Source organism: Plectropomus leopardus, chromosome 19 (genome assembly GCF_026936395.1).
Source record: "Plectropomus leopardus strain MGB_pleo_1.0 chromosome 19, ASM2693639v1, whole genome shotgun sequence".
Classification (NCBI taxonomy): domain Eukaryota; kingdom Metazoa; phylum Chordata; class Actinopteri; order Perciformes; family Serranidae; genus Plectropomus; species Plectropomus leopardus.
In genome coordinates this window covers 5,604,717-5,619,392 of record NC_142194.1, presented here as the reverse complement: position 1 = coordinate 5,619,392, position 14,676 = coordinate 5,604,717, and the positions used below count along the sequence as shown (strand labels likewise).

Here is a 14,676-nt window from a genome sequence, read left to right as displayed (position 1 = left end):
GCCCTCTCTTCTCTCTCCAAAGTGGAAGATCGACACTAAGAACTGGGACAGTCCATTCATTTACACACATACCCACACACTTGCAAATCAGCAGATTAAAGCCATCCCCGTTTCACTGAACACACCACTGTTTTTGTTTTTCCTCCTCTACAGCCAGATTAGTGTTCGCCACAATATGTTGAATTAATCTGACTGAAACGAGACACCTCCTTGTTTATGTGTGGGCAGCTTTCACTGGCTGAGTCGCTGTCATTCGTAGCAGAGTTTCGCCGTAAGTATTGTCGGCCAAATTAACTAAAATTGTCCTCCACATTACAGGGTGTCAGTTTATTAAGTGATGAACCAAACAACAGCAAAAAAGACAGATATTTTTCCTCTTCATGCTATTTGCAGCTGAGTGTTGGAGATGTCTGCCTTAGATCCAGATGGCACTTGGCTTGTGGTGCTCAAAGTGCCAAAAAATGCATTTGAAAATCATAGCAGCAATGTCTCTTTCCAGACATCATAACCACATTACTCAAGATAATCCACAGACTTTGTTGTGAGCAGTTTGATGTAGGAACTATTTTCTTTCTACTAAACAACACCTGTCAATTACTGCACAGAGGGAAGCGCACATCTACTGCTAACTACAGCTAACACTGCAGCTCAGCTGAGGAGGACGCTATTAATGTTTACATCTTGCACTGTAGTGAGCATGGATGAATTATTGAATGGGCCTACTGCGCAAAGGCCCAGGGGCCCATAGTGTCAGGGGCCCTTCTGACCTTCCCCTGCAGGAAGGTACAACCAGGAACTGCTAAGAGATACAAACTAACAACAGAAAGGTAAAAACAATCAAAAAAAGACACAAAATTACCTAAAAGATACACAAAACAACTAAAAAAAAGAGGCAAAACAACCTAAAACATAACATAACATTAACTTAAAATAGAAACAAAACTCCTGCAAAAGAGACACAGAAATTACAAAAGGGACAAAATAACAAAAGAGACAAATTGACTACAAAGTGACACAAAACAGCCAGAGAAGACACTACATTAGTTAGAGAAACTAATAAAGAACACAAAATTACCAAAAAGAGACACAAAAAATTCTAAAAAGAGACAAAACAACCAAAATAGGCACAGAATGAGTAAAAAAAAAAAACGAAAAAAAAACCACACATTCAAAGAGACACTATTTTTTGGCGCTTTGAGCATCAAAACAATCTAGATTGATAAACGGCGCGACAGGTGAGAGAAAAAATATGCTCTTTTGATTTTGAGGTGAACTGTCCCTTTAAGTCGAGCTGTGATCGGGGGAACACTGGCATCATATGAGAAGAGGGGGGAAAACAGTGGGACAGGAGGATTTGACGTTCGGCCCCCCGTGTGCTCTCGGCGGGCGAGGTGTTGATGCCGGCACAGAGTCACGACTCAGACAGGATGTGAGTTTCTGTGTGTGTGTTTGTGTGAAACAAAGAGTCTTCCCGGCTGTTCTCTGAGTGGAGCGGACATTTTGAAGGTGAGCAGCAGGGAGGAGACCCGCCTGAATCAGACAGACAGAAATAGACAGACACACTCACACACAGGTCACTGGTGTGTGTGTGTGCGTGTGTGTGTGTGACAGAGGTGTTCAGTGTCGGGCAGCTGCTCTGCAGGAGGACAGGACTTTGTCTTCTCTATCACATACAGATGTTTCTACATTGCACGTATTGTACGTTTGATTTAACTCACCGCGACACGAAGTTCACCAATCCAGTCGCCAGCAGAAACTGTTAGCATTGTACATTTCTGCAACCACGGATACTTAACATTTGAACGTTTCTATCATGTCAGTGTTTCTAAAGCGACGTGGCATATGAGCTGATTTCATCATCAGGAGGTGGAGGAGATTGTGGACGGCGTGACATTTGGGCGAGGCGGCTGCCAAGCTGCAGAACACTTTTTTGAAACCGACAAACAATAAAAGTGTTGTTTTTTTTGGTTAGTCATTGGCGGCATTTCCAGCAGAATTGCACCACCTAAAGGGTATATTTCAAGCCAAAACCTAACCACAACCAAGACACTCTTGCACCTAAACATAACCACACTTTAACCACAACGTTGTTCAAACGTAAAGAATATTTCAGCACATCTGCTACATCTGTGGTTGGCAGAAATGTACAATGCCAGCATTTATTCTGGCAACTGGGAAGGGCTCACCCATCGTCAACAATGTTGACGAAAAATGAAGAAAGGCAGCATTTTTTTCAGCATCTCTACTATAAACAGAAAATAATGAGAAAAAAGATGCTGGAAGATGCAGACAATATGGTTTCTGCTCTGCAGCAAAGTTTAGTTTCAGCCACAACATGTAAAATAATACTATAATTTAGTGATATTATAAACTTATAATATCATAAAGCTTATTTTAAGAGATCTCTCGATGTGTGAAACTTCTCAAACTGTAAGGCAAATGATTTGAATATCCTACATGCCAGAAATTAGCATATTAATGAACATCAGTATAAAATACAAATTGCAGTAAATTGAATTTTTAATCGAAAATTCAAGTTTTCTAGATGTTTCTTATATGTAATGATTGTCTGGAAACAGTTTTTTGACACCATGATGCCCTCACAGCTCAGTGCTCTTTCAGGGATCTTGACTTGAGGTGATTCCCTGCCTTCTGCCCAGTGCATGCTGGGATAATTTCCCGCTCTCAGCCTGAATAAGTACAGGGAGGCGTATGGAAAGGATGAAATCTGTACTTGCATCAGTTGGCTTTACGGGATTGCAGTGAGCTTCTGTGTGACTCTTGTGAGCTAAAGCTCTGTTCTTGCTTTTAGTTGAGAGGTTTTTAAGGTTTCTAGTTTATTCATGTCCTGGATGTGCAGAGATGTGCAGCCACTCAGGAATCATGGAGCCCAAAACACTGTCCTCATTTACACGATTCCCCACTCCCTCTCTCTATACTGTACATGTCCATGTTTGTCTTTCTTTTTCTCTTTAAGCTCTCTACATGTCTTTGGATTTCACTTAGCAATCGGGGATTTCTGGGATTATTACTGTTAAAAAGTCTTTTATCAGTAATAAACTGTCGACTTCCAGGTTTTTCCAATACAAAGCTTCAGTGTGATCTTTAGTTGAGCATTTATTTAATCTGAAAAATAAAGCATGTTCCTGGGGTTTAAATAGCAAGAAATTAATGAAGAGTAACAAGAAAATTGCCTGAAAATAAACACAAAAAAGAAACGTTAAAAAAGGGAAGAAAATGACCTGAAAAAATAGCTGAAAATTAAGAAAAAAATATGTGCAGACAGTTTAAAAAAATCTCCTTGTTTTAAACTAGTTTTCAGGTCATTTTAATGTCAGCTTTTATTAATTTCTTGCAAGTTGCTGGACAGTTCTTGCCAAGTTCCTTATTGCCTTTTTCTCTATGTTCAAAGGAAATCAAACCAATTTGCTTAGGTTTTCAAAACAGAAATATAAATGAACAATGACATTCGGTTGTTTAGAAAGGCTCCGTTATTATTGTCTGGGATTTTAAATGAGATTTCCATACAGACCGCGTTAGTTTTGGTTTAACTTCAGCTCTCTATAGGATAATATGAGGATAAATACAGAATGTAGGGCGTTCAAATGGAAACCACAGACCAGTGTGGCCACGAGGCTCGAGAGTCAGCAGAGAGGGGAAACAACCATGCTGATGTTGGACATACACCTAAAGTGCTCTATTGATTTTCTGAGCAATTCCTTAATTGCCTTTGGACGCTATGAGCTGTAACGTTAAAGGCCTCCTCGTGCACAGTGCTTCTCTTGTTCTGCTGCTGTCTCTGTTTACAGTAGATTTCATTGTTTCCTCATCTGGCTGTTTGTGTAATGTGTAACTGGAGCAGCGAGTGAAAAACTAATATTTTGTGTCACCGCACAGCAGATACTAGAGCTGCAGAATCACAGTTATTAGAATAATATTGACGATTGAAATGTGCAGCTTGTTCTCGTTATCAGGGCGTCAAATATGGCAGCTTGGTCAGCGGCCGCTGGACAAGACACATTTTAATGTCTGTAGGAGACGCATTGAGCTTTCAGTATACTCAAATTTAAACCAATCAGTGGCAATAACGTACTATAAAAAAGCAAAAAAGTTTGTGTAGGGCAGAAAAGAGTGATGTAGATAAATCAAACAAACACAGGACGTTCACCAGAAGACGAGTGTTTGTGTCCCATTTAAAACCAAAAGCTCACATTTAGTTCATGTCATGTGACATATGCGTCACATACATCATGTGGCGTACTCGTAAACTTACTAAGTAACGTTATGCAACAAACTTCCATGTCTTTTTTATATCATTCTGTGTCCCCTCTCTAAATATTGACATTTTTGTGGGTCTGCAAATTCAGTGCAAACAGAGCCCACCATGAGTTTTTTCCTCAACAGCAGTTTGAGAAATTTGAGCAGGTGGATAATTGAGCTGATTAGATCAGATTGATGAATGAGAGGAGCAGCTGCTGCAGAGGAGAGTGAATGCAAACCCAGCGCAATCAATGGTCAAGTTTCACTTTAACTGCATCTGGTGTTCTGCTGCTCTGTCTGTGCCCAGAGTATGCTCTGTGCCCCGAGAGTGTGGTGCACTGTGTAACAGAACATTATATATATACATATATATATACATATATACTTCAATAGCACTCCTAGTGAACGGTCCAGCTCCAAAAATATAAAATCAGTACCTGGTGGCAGATATTTTACTCATACTAGACTGGAAAACCCTGTTTGCGTTTAAAAAAATAAAACAGCTGCATACTATAAGCCCTATATGGATGTGAAATGATCATAGTTGGGTGGCATGGCTCAGGTTAAAGCTTGAACTGGTGGGAATTTTAAGTGTAAAATATTGCCAAATTCCTAACATTTTGCAAATGACTAATGTGCACTATTTACCAGAAATTGATTGTACTTGGCAGCTCAAGAACAGTAGAAGCTACTGGCTGAACAGCACAACTCTGTTTGTATTTTTTAAGTTATATTTATAACATATTATATATTATTGCATATTATAGAGAAAATTAGGAAATGTCAAATGTTGAGTACAACTCTTTGTGCAGGCTGAAGAATAGATTTCTGGGAAAACTACCATTTTCTTCAGGTGTATAACTTACATTTATAAATAAATTACATCGTATTGAATCAGTACATAGACTTGTGTACTCTCTGATACTCAATCCAGCATTTTAGGCAGTATTGGAGGGATTTCTGATACTGCTATTGGACCGACTCTAGTTAGCATTGCGATCACATACTGTAGCATTTAGCTCAAATCCCTGTAAGTATCTCACTCTTAGTAAACTCTCAATTATCGCCTCAAAATTTCAGCATCAGTCAGCTCTGACTTTTCCCTTTTTGTGTAAATTCATGTTTATGTCACTTCTCGCTATAATGAGGCACATAAGATGTTGCAAACGTCATGAGAACAGCTCTTAGTGTGTGCATGTCGTGGCAGTTTGGTTGCACCACTAAACATTCGCTGCACATCCCTGTTGGTGCACCGTGTGCTGTGTGTGCTTCTGGTCCAGGCCAGATGTTAATTTATTCATGACCAGCGCTCGTGTCTCTGTCAGAACAGATTAACCGAGCAGTGCTATAGCAGCTCGCCTTCCTTCTCACTTGTTGTCTTTTATTTTAAGACCTGTTTTTGTGAAGAGTTTTGACACCCAGATGTGAAACGATGCAGCTGAGGGAGCGTGTGAGCTTTAGGAAGCCGACAGGATCGATGTCTGTCTTTTGGGTGTTTCTGTCTGATTGCCTGCTTCCCCTCTGGGCTGCCATAGTGTGTCTACCTTTAAGTCGCCATACACAGACACACATATAGATTTGCACACAGCCTTACATCAGCACAATGCCTGTAATCCAGCAGCAGCGGCGTCATCTGCTGTCGTCCAATGAGCAGAGAGCACAGCAGCCAGTTGCAAGGAGACCTGATGAGGGACGGATCCTGCAGCTGACTGTGAGAACCCGTTGAGGGGAGGGTTTTAGATGCACAGTCTGATGTCTGGAGTTCAACATCATTGAAAAAAGACAAAAAATAAATCTTAATTGAGATTCAATACAGGTAAAACATCATAGATTTGGAGTCTTGGCACACTGAGATGGATAGAAATGTGAAAGTAAAGATCAGAGAAGAAGAGCTGAAGAGTTTGTGCGCTGTGTTTTTATCCTCCTCTCATGTGCTGCTGGGAGAGTACTGAGACTGCAGTAGCCGGGCGGCCAATCAGATTGCAGCACCGGTCGGAGGCAGGATGGCACACACACACACACACAGACACACAACACACGCACGCACGCACGCACACACACACCCTCATCAGCCCATTCTATGTTGTTTAAATAATATATACAACTGATGTCAGGCTTTTTCTGAGAGGGAATACATGTTTTTTTTAATCCAAGCAATTCTTAGTATACATTAGCAATCACATTATTGATTTTATATTGAATGTAGTTCTGATCTTTACATTAAACTGGGACAGGCAGTTGTTATTGTTACACTGCTGCAGCTGATGCAGTAACATGGAGTGACCACTAGGGACTGACAGAGGACCTGAAAATTAATGAGCAGTAACCAGGCGAGCTGAGGGCTGTGTGTGTGTGCCTGTGTGTGTGTGTGTGTGTGTGTGTGTGTGTGTGTGTGTGTGTGTGCCTGTGTGTGTGTGTGTGTGTGAGAGAGAGAGAGAGAGAGAGTTTTGTCTGTCACAGACAAATGAGTACAGTGCATGCAGAATAGTCTAATGTCCCAAATCATATCAGTTTGGTTTTAGCCTTCAGACTTGTTATAATTCCACAAAAGAGCCACAGCAACATTTATAAGTCAATGGACATAAAATTAATCAGCAACTATTTTGATTATAGATTAATTGTTTTCAACAGGGATGCTCAATATGAGAAAATATGCAATGAATTTGTTGAATATTGCGATAACCGTTAGGCTTGGGGAGTTTGCAATATTATTATTAATTAATATATTGCATTCATACCTTCCTGAAATTTTGCTATGTTATGCTGTGTATGATGGTATAAGTGTGCATGTTGCTTTCAACTTTTCAGATTAATAAATACAAAATGAAAACTCACAAACTGTTAAGGAAAGTAATATTCTCACACCTATTTTCCTTATTAAACAGAGAAATACACCTTTTGGATTCAACTTTCTCTCTGTAACGGAGGCTTAATTGCCTCAATAACTCATATAACACACTTTATTCAAATTCAACAGAAACAAAATAAAACTCACCCAAACCGTCTCGGTTACTATTGCTGGTAATCTAGTTAGTAAGTCCATTGTTCTAACGATCACCGGTTCCAGTTTGGTCGAAATAAATCCTTAATTCACCAAGTCAGATGTAAACAACATGCCGTTATTCCCCACGTTCTCTCTCTGCCTGCTGGCCGCTGGCTGTTTACAGTCCCATAACTTGTCCCTCCACCACTAGGTGTTGCTGTGTCTCTCAGCTCAGCAACCTGTCCCACCAGAAACTCAGCTCTGGTGGTGCGTGCTGTGCACTACATACAATGAGTTTAATAGAAAGAGGAGCGCCTGTATTTATGAGGGTATTGAAAAACATGCCTCCAGGATCTCTAAATACCCTTTTATACTGTTATACTGTGAAACCGCCCTAGCCTAGACCAGACATACAATACCAGATCCCAACATATTTCAGTTGGTATCAAAACGCTTCTGAGGTTTAACACAACGCTGCCTGAAATAGCTGCAGGTAAAAACTTTGTAGTGTTTGGCTGAATAAAGCGAAGCCTCACTGGGAACATCTGTATCCAGGAGGCCCAGGTGTGTCGTCCCGTCACACTCGTTCTGTGTGGGTGAATCCAAATGTCACTGATTATTGTTTTATCACCAGCAGCTTCTTTCCATCCCGCAACCTTCAATGAACCCAATGCGGCGCTGCAAATTTAGGAGCCTCAGTTGCCATGGCAACCCCTCCCTCCCTTTCACAGATGTCATAAAACACCAAAGACGGATCATTAAACTGGTGTATGTGTGTCTAGGTGTGTGTGTGTGTGTGCGTGCATCTGTGTGTCTGTGTGTGTGGGGGTGAGAGATATGAGTGTGTGATGCTGCGGAGTCTTTGTCAGCCTCCTTCACACCTGCAGTGACGGAGGAGACAAAAGCATTGTTTTTCTTTTAGAGCTGAAAGAAATAAATCGATCAGTCGATCGACAACAAAATAATCGTCAAAAAGCAGCAATGTTTGCCTCACAGTGGACTTTTTCCAAATCTGCCGGTTGTGATGCGTCGGTTAAATAAGTCTAAGCACGGTGACTCTTGACATCATCAAAGTTGACCCAGATCCATTTTTATGCAGCAGACAGTCTGAACTTCATCGTGTTTTTCGGGAGAAATCGAACCCTTTGAAGGTGTTTGTCTGAACACCAGCTGCACAGGTTAAAGCTCCACATGTGTATACATATACCCAGAGCACCTTCATACACTTAAAATAAGTGATATATATATATATATATACATATATGTATGTAACTCTCCAGGTTCAGCCGGTATCCCTCAGTCTCCAGATCAACAGAAAATAAAAAATTCTGACACTTAAAACCTTCTTGTTCACCTTCAGCTCGTATTTCTTGGACTGGGTTAGATGGCATATTGTCTCTATGTCCTAAAACCTTAACAGTGAGGTAATTAAATACTGCTTTAATAATAATAAAAAAAATTTTAAAAAAAAACCTTCTCTCTTCTGGCTGAGTTTCGAACTTTAAAATTTTTCGTAGTGCCAAGCATGGCTTAGATTCAGAGTACGCTTTTGGTGGAGTAGATACCTGAAATATGTAAAAGTTAGAGTCCAGGGTTTCCCACACATTCATTTATTTGTGGCAGGCCGCCACAATTTAAACAACATTCAAACATCTCATCTTAGTATCAGAAAATAGGTTGTTAATGAATGTTTTTCATCATATTTTTCACTAACAAAATTAATTCACAGTAAAGGTTGAGTCAGAGGTACAATGGTAAGTTAATTTATCAAATAGTCGACTGACAGAAAAGTAACTGCTGATTATTTTGATAATTAAATACTTATTTTTGTAATTTTTTCAAGCAAAAAGCCAAACATTTGCTGTTTTGCCTTTATTTGTCATTCATGATAATACTCCTATAGTTTTGAATTTTTGGACTGTTGGTCGGATGAAACACTGCGTTCAAAGACGTCTCCTTGGGCTATGTGAAATTAGGGCGTGTTTGCAGATTTACTGATAATGAAAATCATCATTAGCTGCGGCTCTGGTGTTGATGAGGTTTAGATTAAGAGTGGTGCACTTCGTTCCTTCGTCCTCACCGTCTTTCCTGCAGAGCTGTGGATGTCCTCCCTGCTCGTGTCACAGGAGAGGCGGGGTCGGCTGATGGCGTTCACTCGGTTCAGGCCTGAGCCGACTCTGTGGACGTCACAGTCTGTGTGCAGAGAGGACTGATAAGCTGCTACTCTGAAGCTGTAGCAAAGAGAAAAACAGATATTTCTGTCAAAAAATGTCATGGAAAGAAAAACACAACTCTGCAGTATTTTCACTGTCACCTTTAGTCTGATACTTTTGCATTTGAAGACCAGTACTTCTGTTTATCCACTGACTCTGCAGCCGATTTCGTGAATGCACGATGCTTATAGGTGTGTAAAAGCAGCACTGAGTGCATCTTTATGTATCATGTTGTACGAGCGAGGCTGACTGACACAAAGTGATTAGATGAAGATTCAGTGTCGAGCTCAAGGAGAGTCGACGCGTGGCTGCTGCCGGGATCGACTCTGTAATCTGTTGCAGTCATGAGTCAAACTGTGAAGGTACAAACGTATCTGACAGTCCAGTGTTCATATTTGGCTATCAGGCGACGATGAAAGTCCTATTTTTAGACTTTCTGGTAATGAGCGGTGGTGTTTCTGCACTGTTACCATGATGACACTTCGTCCTTTCTCATTTCAGAGAAGATTTGATGACCTCTAAGTCTTAATAATCTTCATTTTTGGCAAGTTTTATGCACATTTTTTTGGTCCATGCTAGTTAAGGTTTATATGCTTTAATTTTCAAAAATCTCTTTGTTTTCCTTAAAATGTTGGAACACCTGTGTTCACCCTCCGTCTGAAACACCTGTCTCTTTAAGCCCCCCTCCGAAAAATCCCACTCTGTGCTGACTGGGTCGACCGATATTGGTTTATCAGGTCCGATACTGATACTGATTATTAGTACTTATTGAGACCGATAACTGATATTTAGACCTGATAGGCATTACAATAACAATGAAAATACACATTTCTTTAACAAATGTGTAATCAAAACTGAAATGTTCAGTATCATAAACAGCAAGTTCCCATCAACTTTTTTTTTTCAAGTCAAGTAAAAATTAAAATCAAAAATAGATAAATAAAAATAGCTCCCTGAGGTTTTCCAAAGTAAAAGTTCCTCACGTGCTGATACTTTGCTTGTATTGCAGACTGCCCTCCCCAGTATTGGTTGAGTGTAATTCGCACACTTTTTCACAAATTAATTTTATAACAATATCAGTTATAATATTGTTAAAGTTGCATTAAGCGATTTTTATTTGTCACCTGGACGAAGCTGAAAAAGCTAAAAACAAAACAGTCAATTTAACCTAAACCAGGATTTTTCCATAAAACTTTGGTGGTGAAACCTGACCAACATAAACGCAGTCACATCATAAAAACATTAATTTTTCAGCTGTAATTCTTTTGGAAGACAAATGATGTCAAATCAGAAAACGCTTCTGTGTGTCGTTTTAAAGGACAGTTACAAACAAACGTTTTGTGGTTGGATCTGGAGGATTTGTCTGTTTGTGTGTTCGGTGTTAGCCAGAGAGTCCAGATCCTGAGAAAGTCACAAACAGACCTGAATCCTGGTCTATGACGCAGAGGACTTGATCACCTTATGAGTTCCAGACTGACTCACAGACCGTCTGCACGTCCGTCTCGCCCACTCTTTAACTGGACGCATGAACTCTGCGCTTTACTAACACGTGAACTCTCACTGCCGAGGTCATGTTCAGACTCACTGACCGGCTCGCCCTCCTCCACGTTCACCGAAGCTGTTTGCCTCTTTAATACCTGAGGAACCAAATCCTGCTAATCTGTCTGCTGGGCTCGCGGCCTGAAGCTCAGCTCTGTGTGAGTCTCTTTGAATCACGCTGACTTCTTGCTCTGGCTGGTTTTCTCTGCTATGAAGAGATTTTATGGTACTGTTACGTGTTTTGTGCATGTAGATGAGGAGACAGCCGTGCTGTCTGTCTGCATTTTGGGTGCCGTGCTGTGTTTCCTGATGGTTGCAGATATCATGAGGCAGGCAGGGATTCCCTCAGCATGTTTCAAACACACAGACGCAGAACTGGAGATATAATCATAACAGCTGCAGCTGTGGACGTGGAGCTTGTTTTAGTTACTTTATACACAGTTTGGTAGTTCAGTCCTGGGATTCAGGTCCTTTCAAAGAAGCACACGATAAATCTGAGGGGTTTTTTTGTATATTGTAGGTGTGCTATGCTGGATTTTTCTTAAAAATTGTAGAACCTTTTGACTCATACGGACTTAATCTGTCTCAAACATCAGTAGCTGGACTTACATTACAGATTTGTGCAAAACTTAAGTGATATTATGCAACTTTCCTCTCACGATAACATTCCAGTAACCATGGCGACGGACACTCAAAACATTGGCAGGTTTATTTCTATTGCAGCCGCACAGTAAAGCCAAACTAATGTCACCGTAATTTCTTTGTCTCGTATGAAAGTTAAGAAGATCTGGGTCTCTTCCTCCGTCCACACATACCGAGACACGTTTTGTAGACTGTCACGTGACTTTGTTGTCTTCTTCTTATTTGGGTTTAATAATGGTTGACATCCATGAAGTAAAGTGCACGCCAAATAAATATTTCCCAAATACACTTTCTGACACTAAATTAGTTCACATCACCCTGATGTCTTTTCAGGTGTCTGTTTTTGATGAGTTATTAAATTATTTTTTTTTAAAAAAGGGGATTTTTCCACCATGATTGACAGCTGCGTGTGCCAATCCGTGCGCTCACATTCAATGGAGCTGCTCGCGATTGGTCGGACGGGTGTTTTGGCGGAAATTAAACTGTAACTTGACTGCAGCCAGCAATGCTAGTTTTTCGAGGGTGATAACCTTTCAAAATATGATGACAGACATGCAAAGCGTCCTTTAAAAACTTAAATAGAAGCTTCAAATGTAAGAAAAATAAATAAAAAAGTAATTTGGTCCAATTTAAAACTTGAAGTAAAAGACTGAAGTTGCAGATTAAAGCTTCATTTTAATATTTTGACTTAATAAGTGGCGCTCACACACTCATTGTCCGCTGATCCCGTGCTGTTCCAGAGAGAGTTAGTTTGAGATTAACGCCGGAAACTCCTCTGTCTCCCCCCACCTCCCCTTCCTCCCCCTCCTCCTTCATGCTCTGGACTTTCTCACTGCAAGCCAGGTATTTTTAGCTGTGACATAATGCCCCTATCTCTCCCTCTCTTTCACTCACACTCTTTCACTCTCTGTCTTTCCCTCACCCTCCCTCTCTCTCTCCCTCTCACACACAGACTGTCCCTCCCTCTCTCCTCCCCCCCCTCTCCTCGCTTGCCCCCATCCCTCTCTCCCTAGCCTCCCAGGCTACGGGGCTAGCTGCAACAGTAATTGAGTGCTCAGGTTTCACTCTTTGAGCTGCAGGCTGAGAAACATGGCAGTGGAGGAGGCAGCAGACTATCTGGCAGAAGTAAGTCTTTACTGTACTTTCCTGTGAAGTCATCGAGCTCTGTGACTGTAAACGGACTCCTGCGTCCTGCTGCGGTGCATTAATGCTAACAAGATTTAGGGGAATTTACAGTTGGGTTTAGTGGTGATGGTGTGTGGCGGTCGCCGGATGTCGGATGAGGTGGGACGTTGATGGGACGGGTCGCAGTGGCAACTCTGCTGCACCACTCTGCTGCAGTGTGCGTGGATGTGTGTCTGTGTGTGTGTTTGTGTGTGTGTGTTTCTACATCTGTTTGACTATTTGCATCTGTAATTTCTTCACCATGATTGTGCATTTTATAAATTCCTGCTGATGATGTTTGTGTGAGTGTGTACATGCAGTGTTGGTGGACACAGTTTCATGTTGCAGAGTGATGTGAATGGAAGCACCTGACCTTGGATCAGTGGCGCATGCTCTGTGTGTGTTTGGGGATAAAACTGCAAAAAGGGACAAAAACATGAACAAATAGAGGAAAACAAGAGAGTGTGACACTAGAAACTGGCATTTTCAATCACATAATTTTCTCATTATCTTAAATCTACTCATTAAGGACGGAAGACAGTCCGCCATAAGCCCCTGTGATGAGACAAAGTCTCCTTAAACCCGGTGATATGTGATATATGCAGTAAATGCTAACTCATCAGTGGTTTACTGCAGGATGATCGACACATATTAGCTGGATTTTTGCATCATTTATCTCACAAGCAAATAAAATTAACTATAGGACTTAAAAAGACTGTTTGGCTTTAAAAGGTATTTTACTAAATAGGTGTTTATTTAAAGAGCATATCACTTTTCGTGTGCTGCCTTCAGACACCTTTCATAAGTACTTTGAAGTTTGAAACTTGAGAAATTTGACTTATCTTTTTTTTTTTTTTCAAAAACATGGGACAGTAACAGGCAACTTGAAAAGAAGTGGCCCAAAAATTTGCAAAAAAATTTAAAAAGTTACACAAAAATTGCATAAAAATACACAAAACAAAAAATGCAGATAAAATAAATAATAATGATTTTTTGTTTGTTCTATAAAATATTTAAAATATTTTTTGATATTATCTTAAAGCTAATTTTCAGATAATTTCCTTTTCACCTTTTAGTATTTTATTTATTTATTTATTTATTTATTTTTTGGCAGTTTTCGGGACATTTCTTGTCAAGTTGCTCATTAACCTTTTCTTTTGTTTTTGAAAGAAATCAAACCAATTTTCTCAGGTTTCAGAGGTTTAAATGCTAGATAAAAACCTTGAAATGCAGCACATGAAAACTGATATTAAACCTGGCAAGATATTTGTAGATTGTAGATTAAAAGAAATTATTTTTAAAAAGCTAGGGAAAAATGTCTAGGGCAAAAAAAAAGGGAAAAATCTACATTAAATGATCAAAATTACTGTTATAAATTATGTTACAGACTTTTTAAAAAAATTATTTCCAAGCATTTTTAAGGTCATTCTTGTTTGTGTGTTTGTTTACTTCTTTTTGCTGTTAACTTTTGATTTTTTTTTTTTACTTTTTACTAATTACTTGCAAATTTTTTGGGTCTATTTTTCTTTCACTGCCCATTGCCTTCTTCCTATGTAAAGCAAGCCAGTTTCCTCAGGTCTCAAAGGGTTAAATATAGCCTATGCAGTTATAGCTAGCTGTTGGTATGAATGACTAACAGCGTCTCGTCCCTCAGCGTGGGCGCTGCAGGGGGAGGAGCTTCCATGTTGGCATGTGTGTAACTGTATGAGTCTGAAAAAAGAGCGGCTGTAGGATTCTTTGCATTTCTCTCACGGATAAATAAAGTTACTCTGGAGTGAAACAAGTCGCCACTCTGCTGTTACACCGCTCCACGGTACTTTAAGTTAATAATCTGGAGGTTTTTTATTTGTTCTGTGTTCATTTTGGCACCAGTGA

General features: G+C 40.1%; 1 protein-coding gene across 26 annotated transcripts in view; it reads left to right on the top strand.

Moving 5' to 3' along the window:
• ank3b (ankyrin 3b) overlaps window positions 1-14,676 on the top strand; it is a 178,268-nt gene that overhangs the window by 59,571 nt on the left and 104,021 nt on the right. The window contains exon 1 of one of the 26 annotated variants that reach the window (XM_088069689.1): window positions 12,619-12,762. The exons of the other annotated variants lie outside the window; for them this stretch is intronic. Within the exon in view, the coding sequence (XP_087925815.1) occupies window positions 12,727-12,762 (36 nt within the window). The 5' untranslated portion in view covers window positions 12,619-12,726. Of the gene's footprint in view, window positions 1-12,618; window positions 12,763-14,676 lie in introns of those variants that run through there. 26 annotated transcript variants of the gene reach the window in all.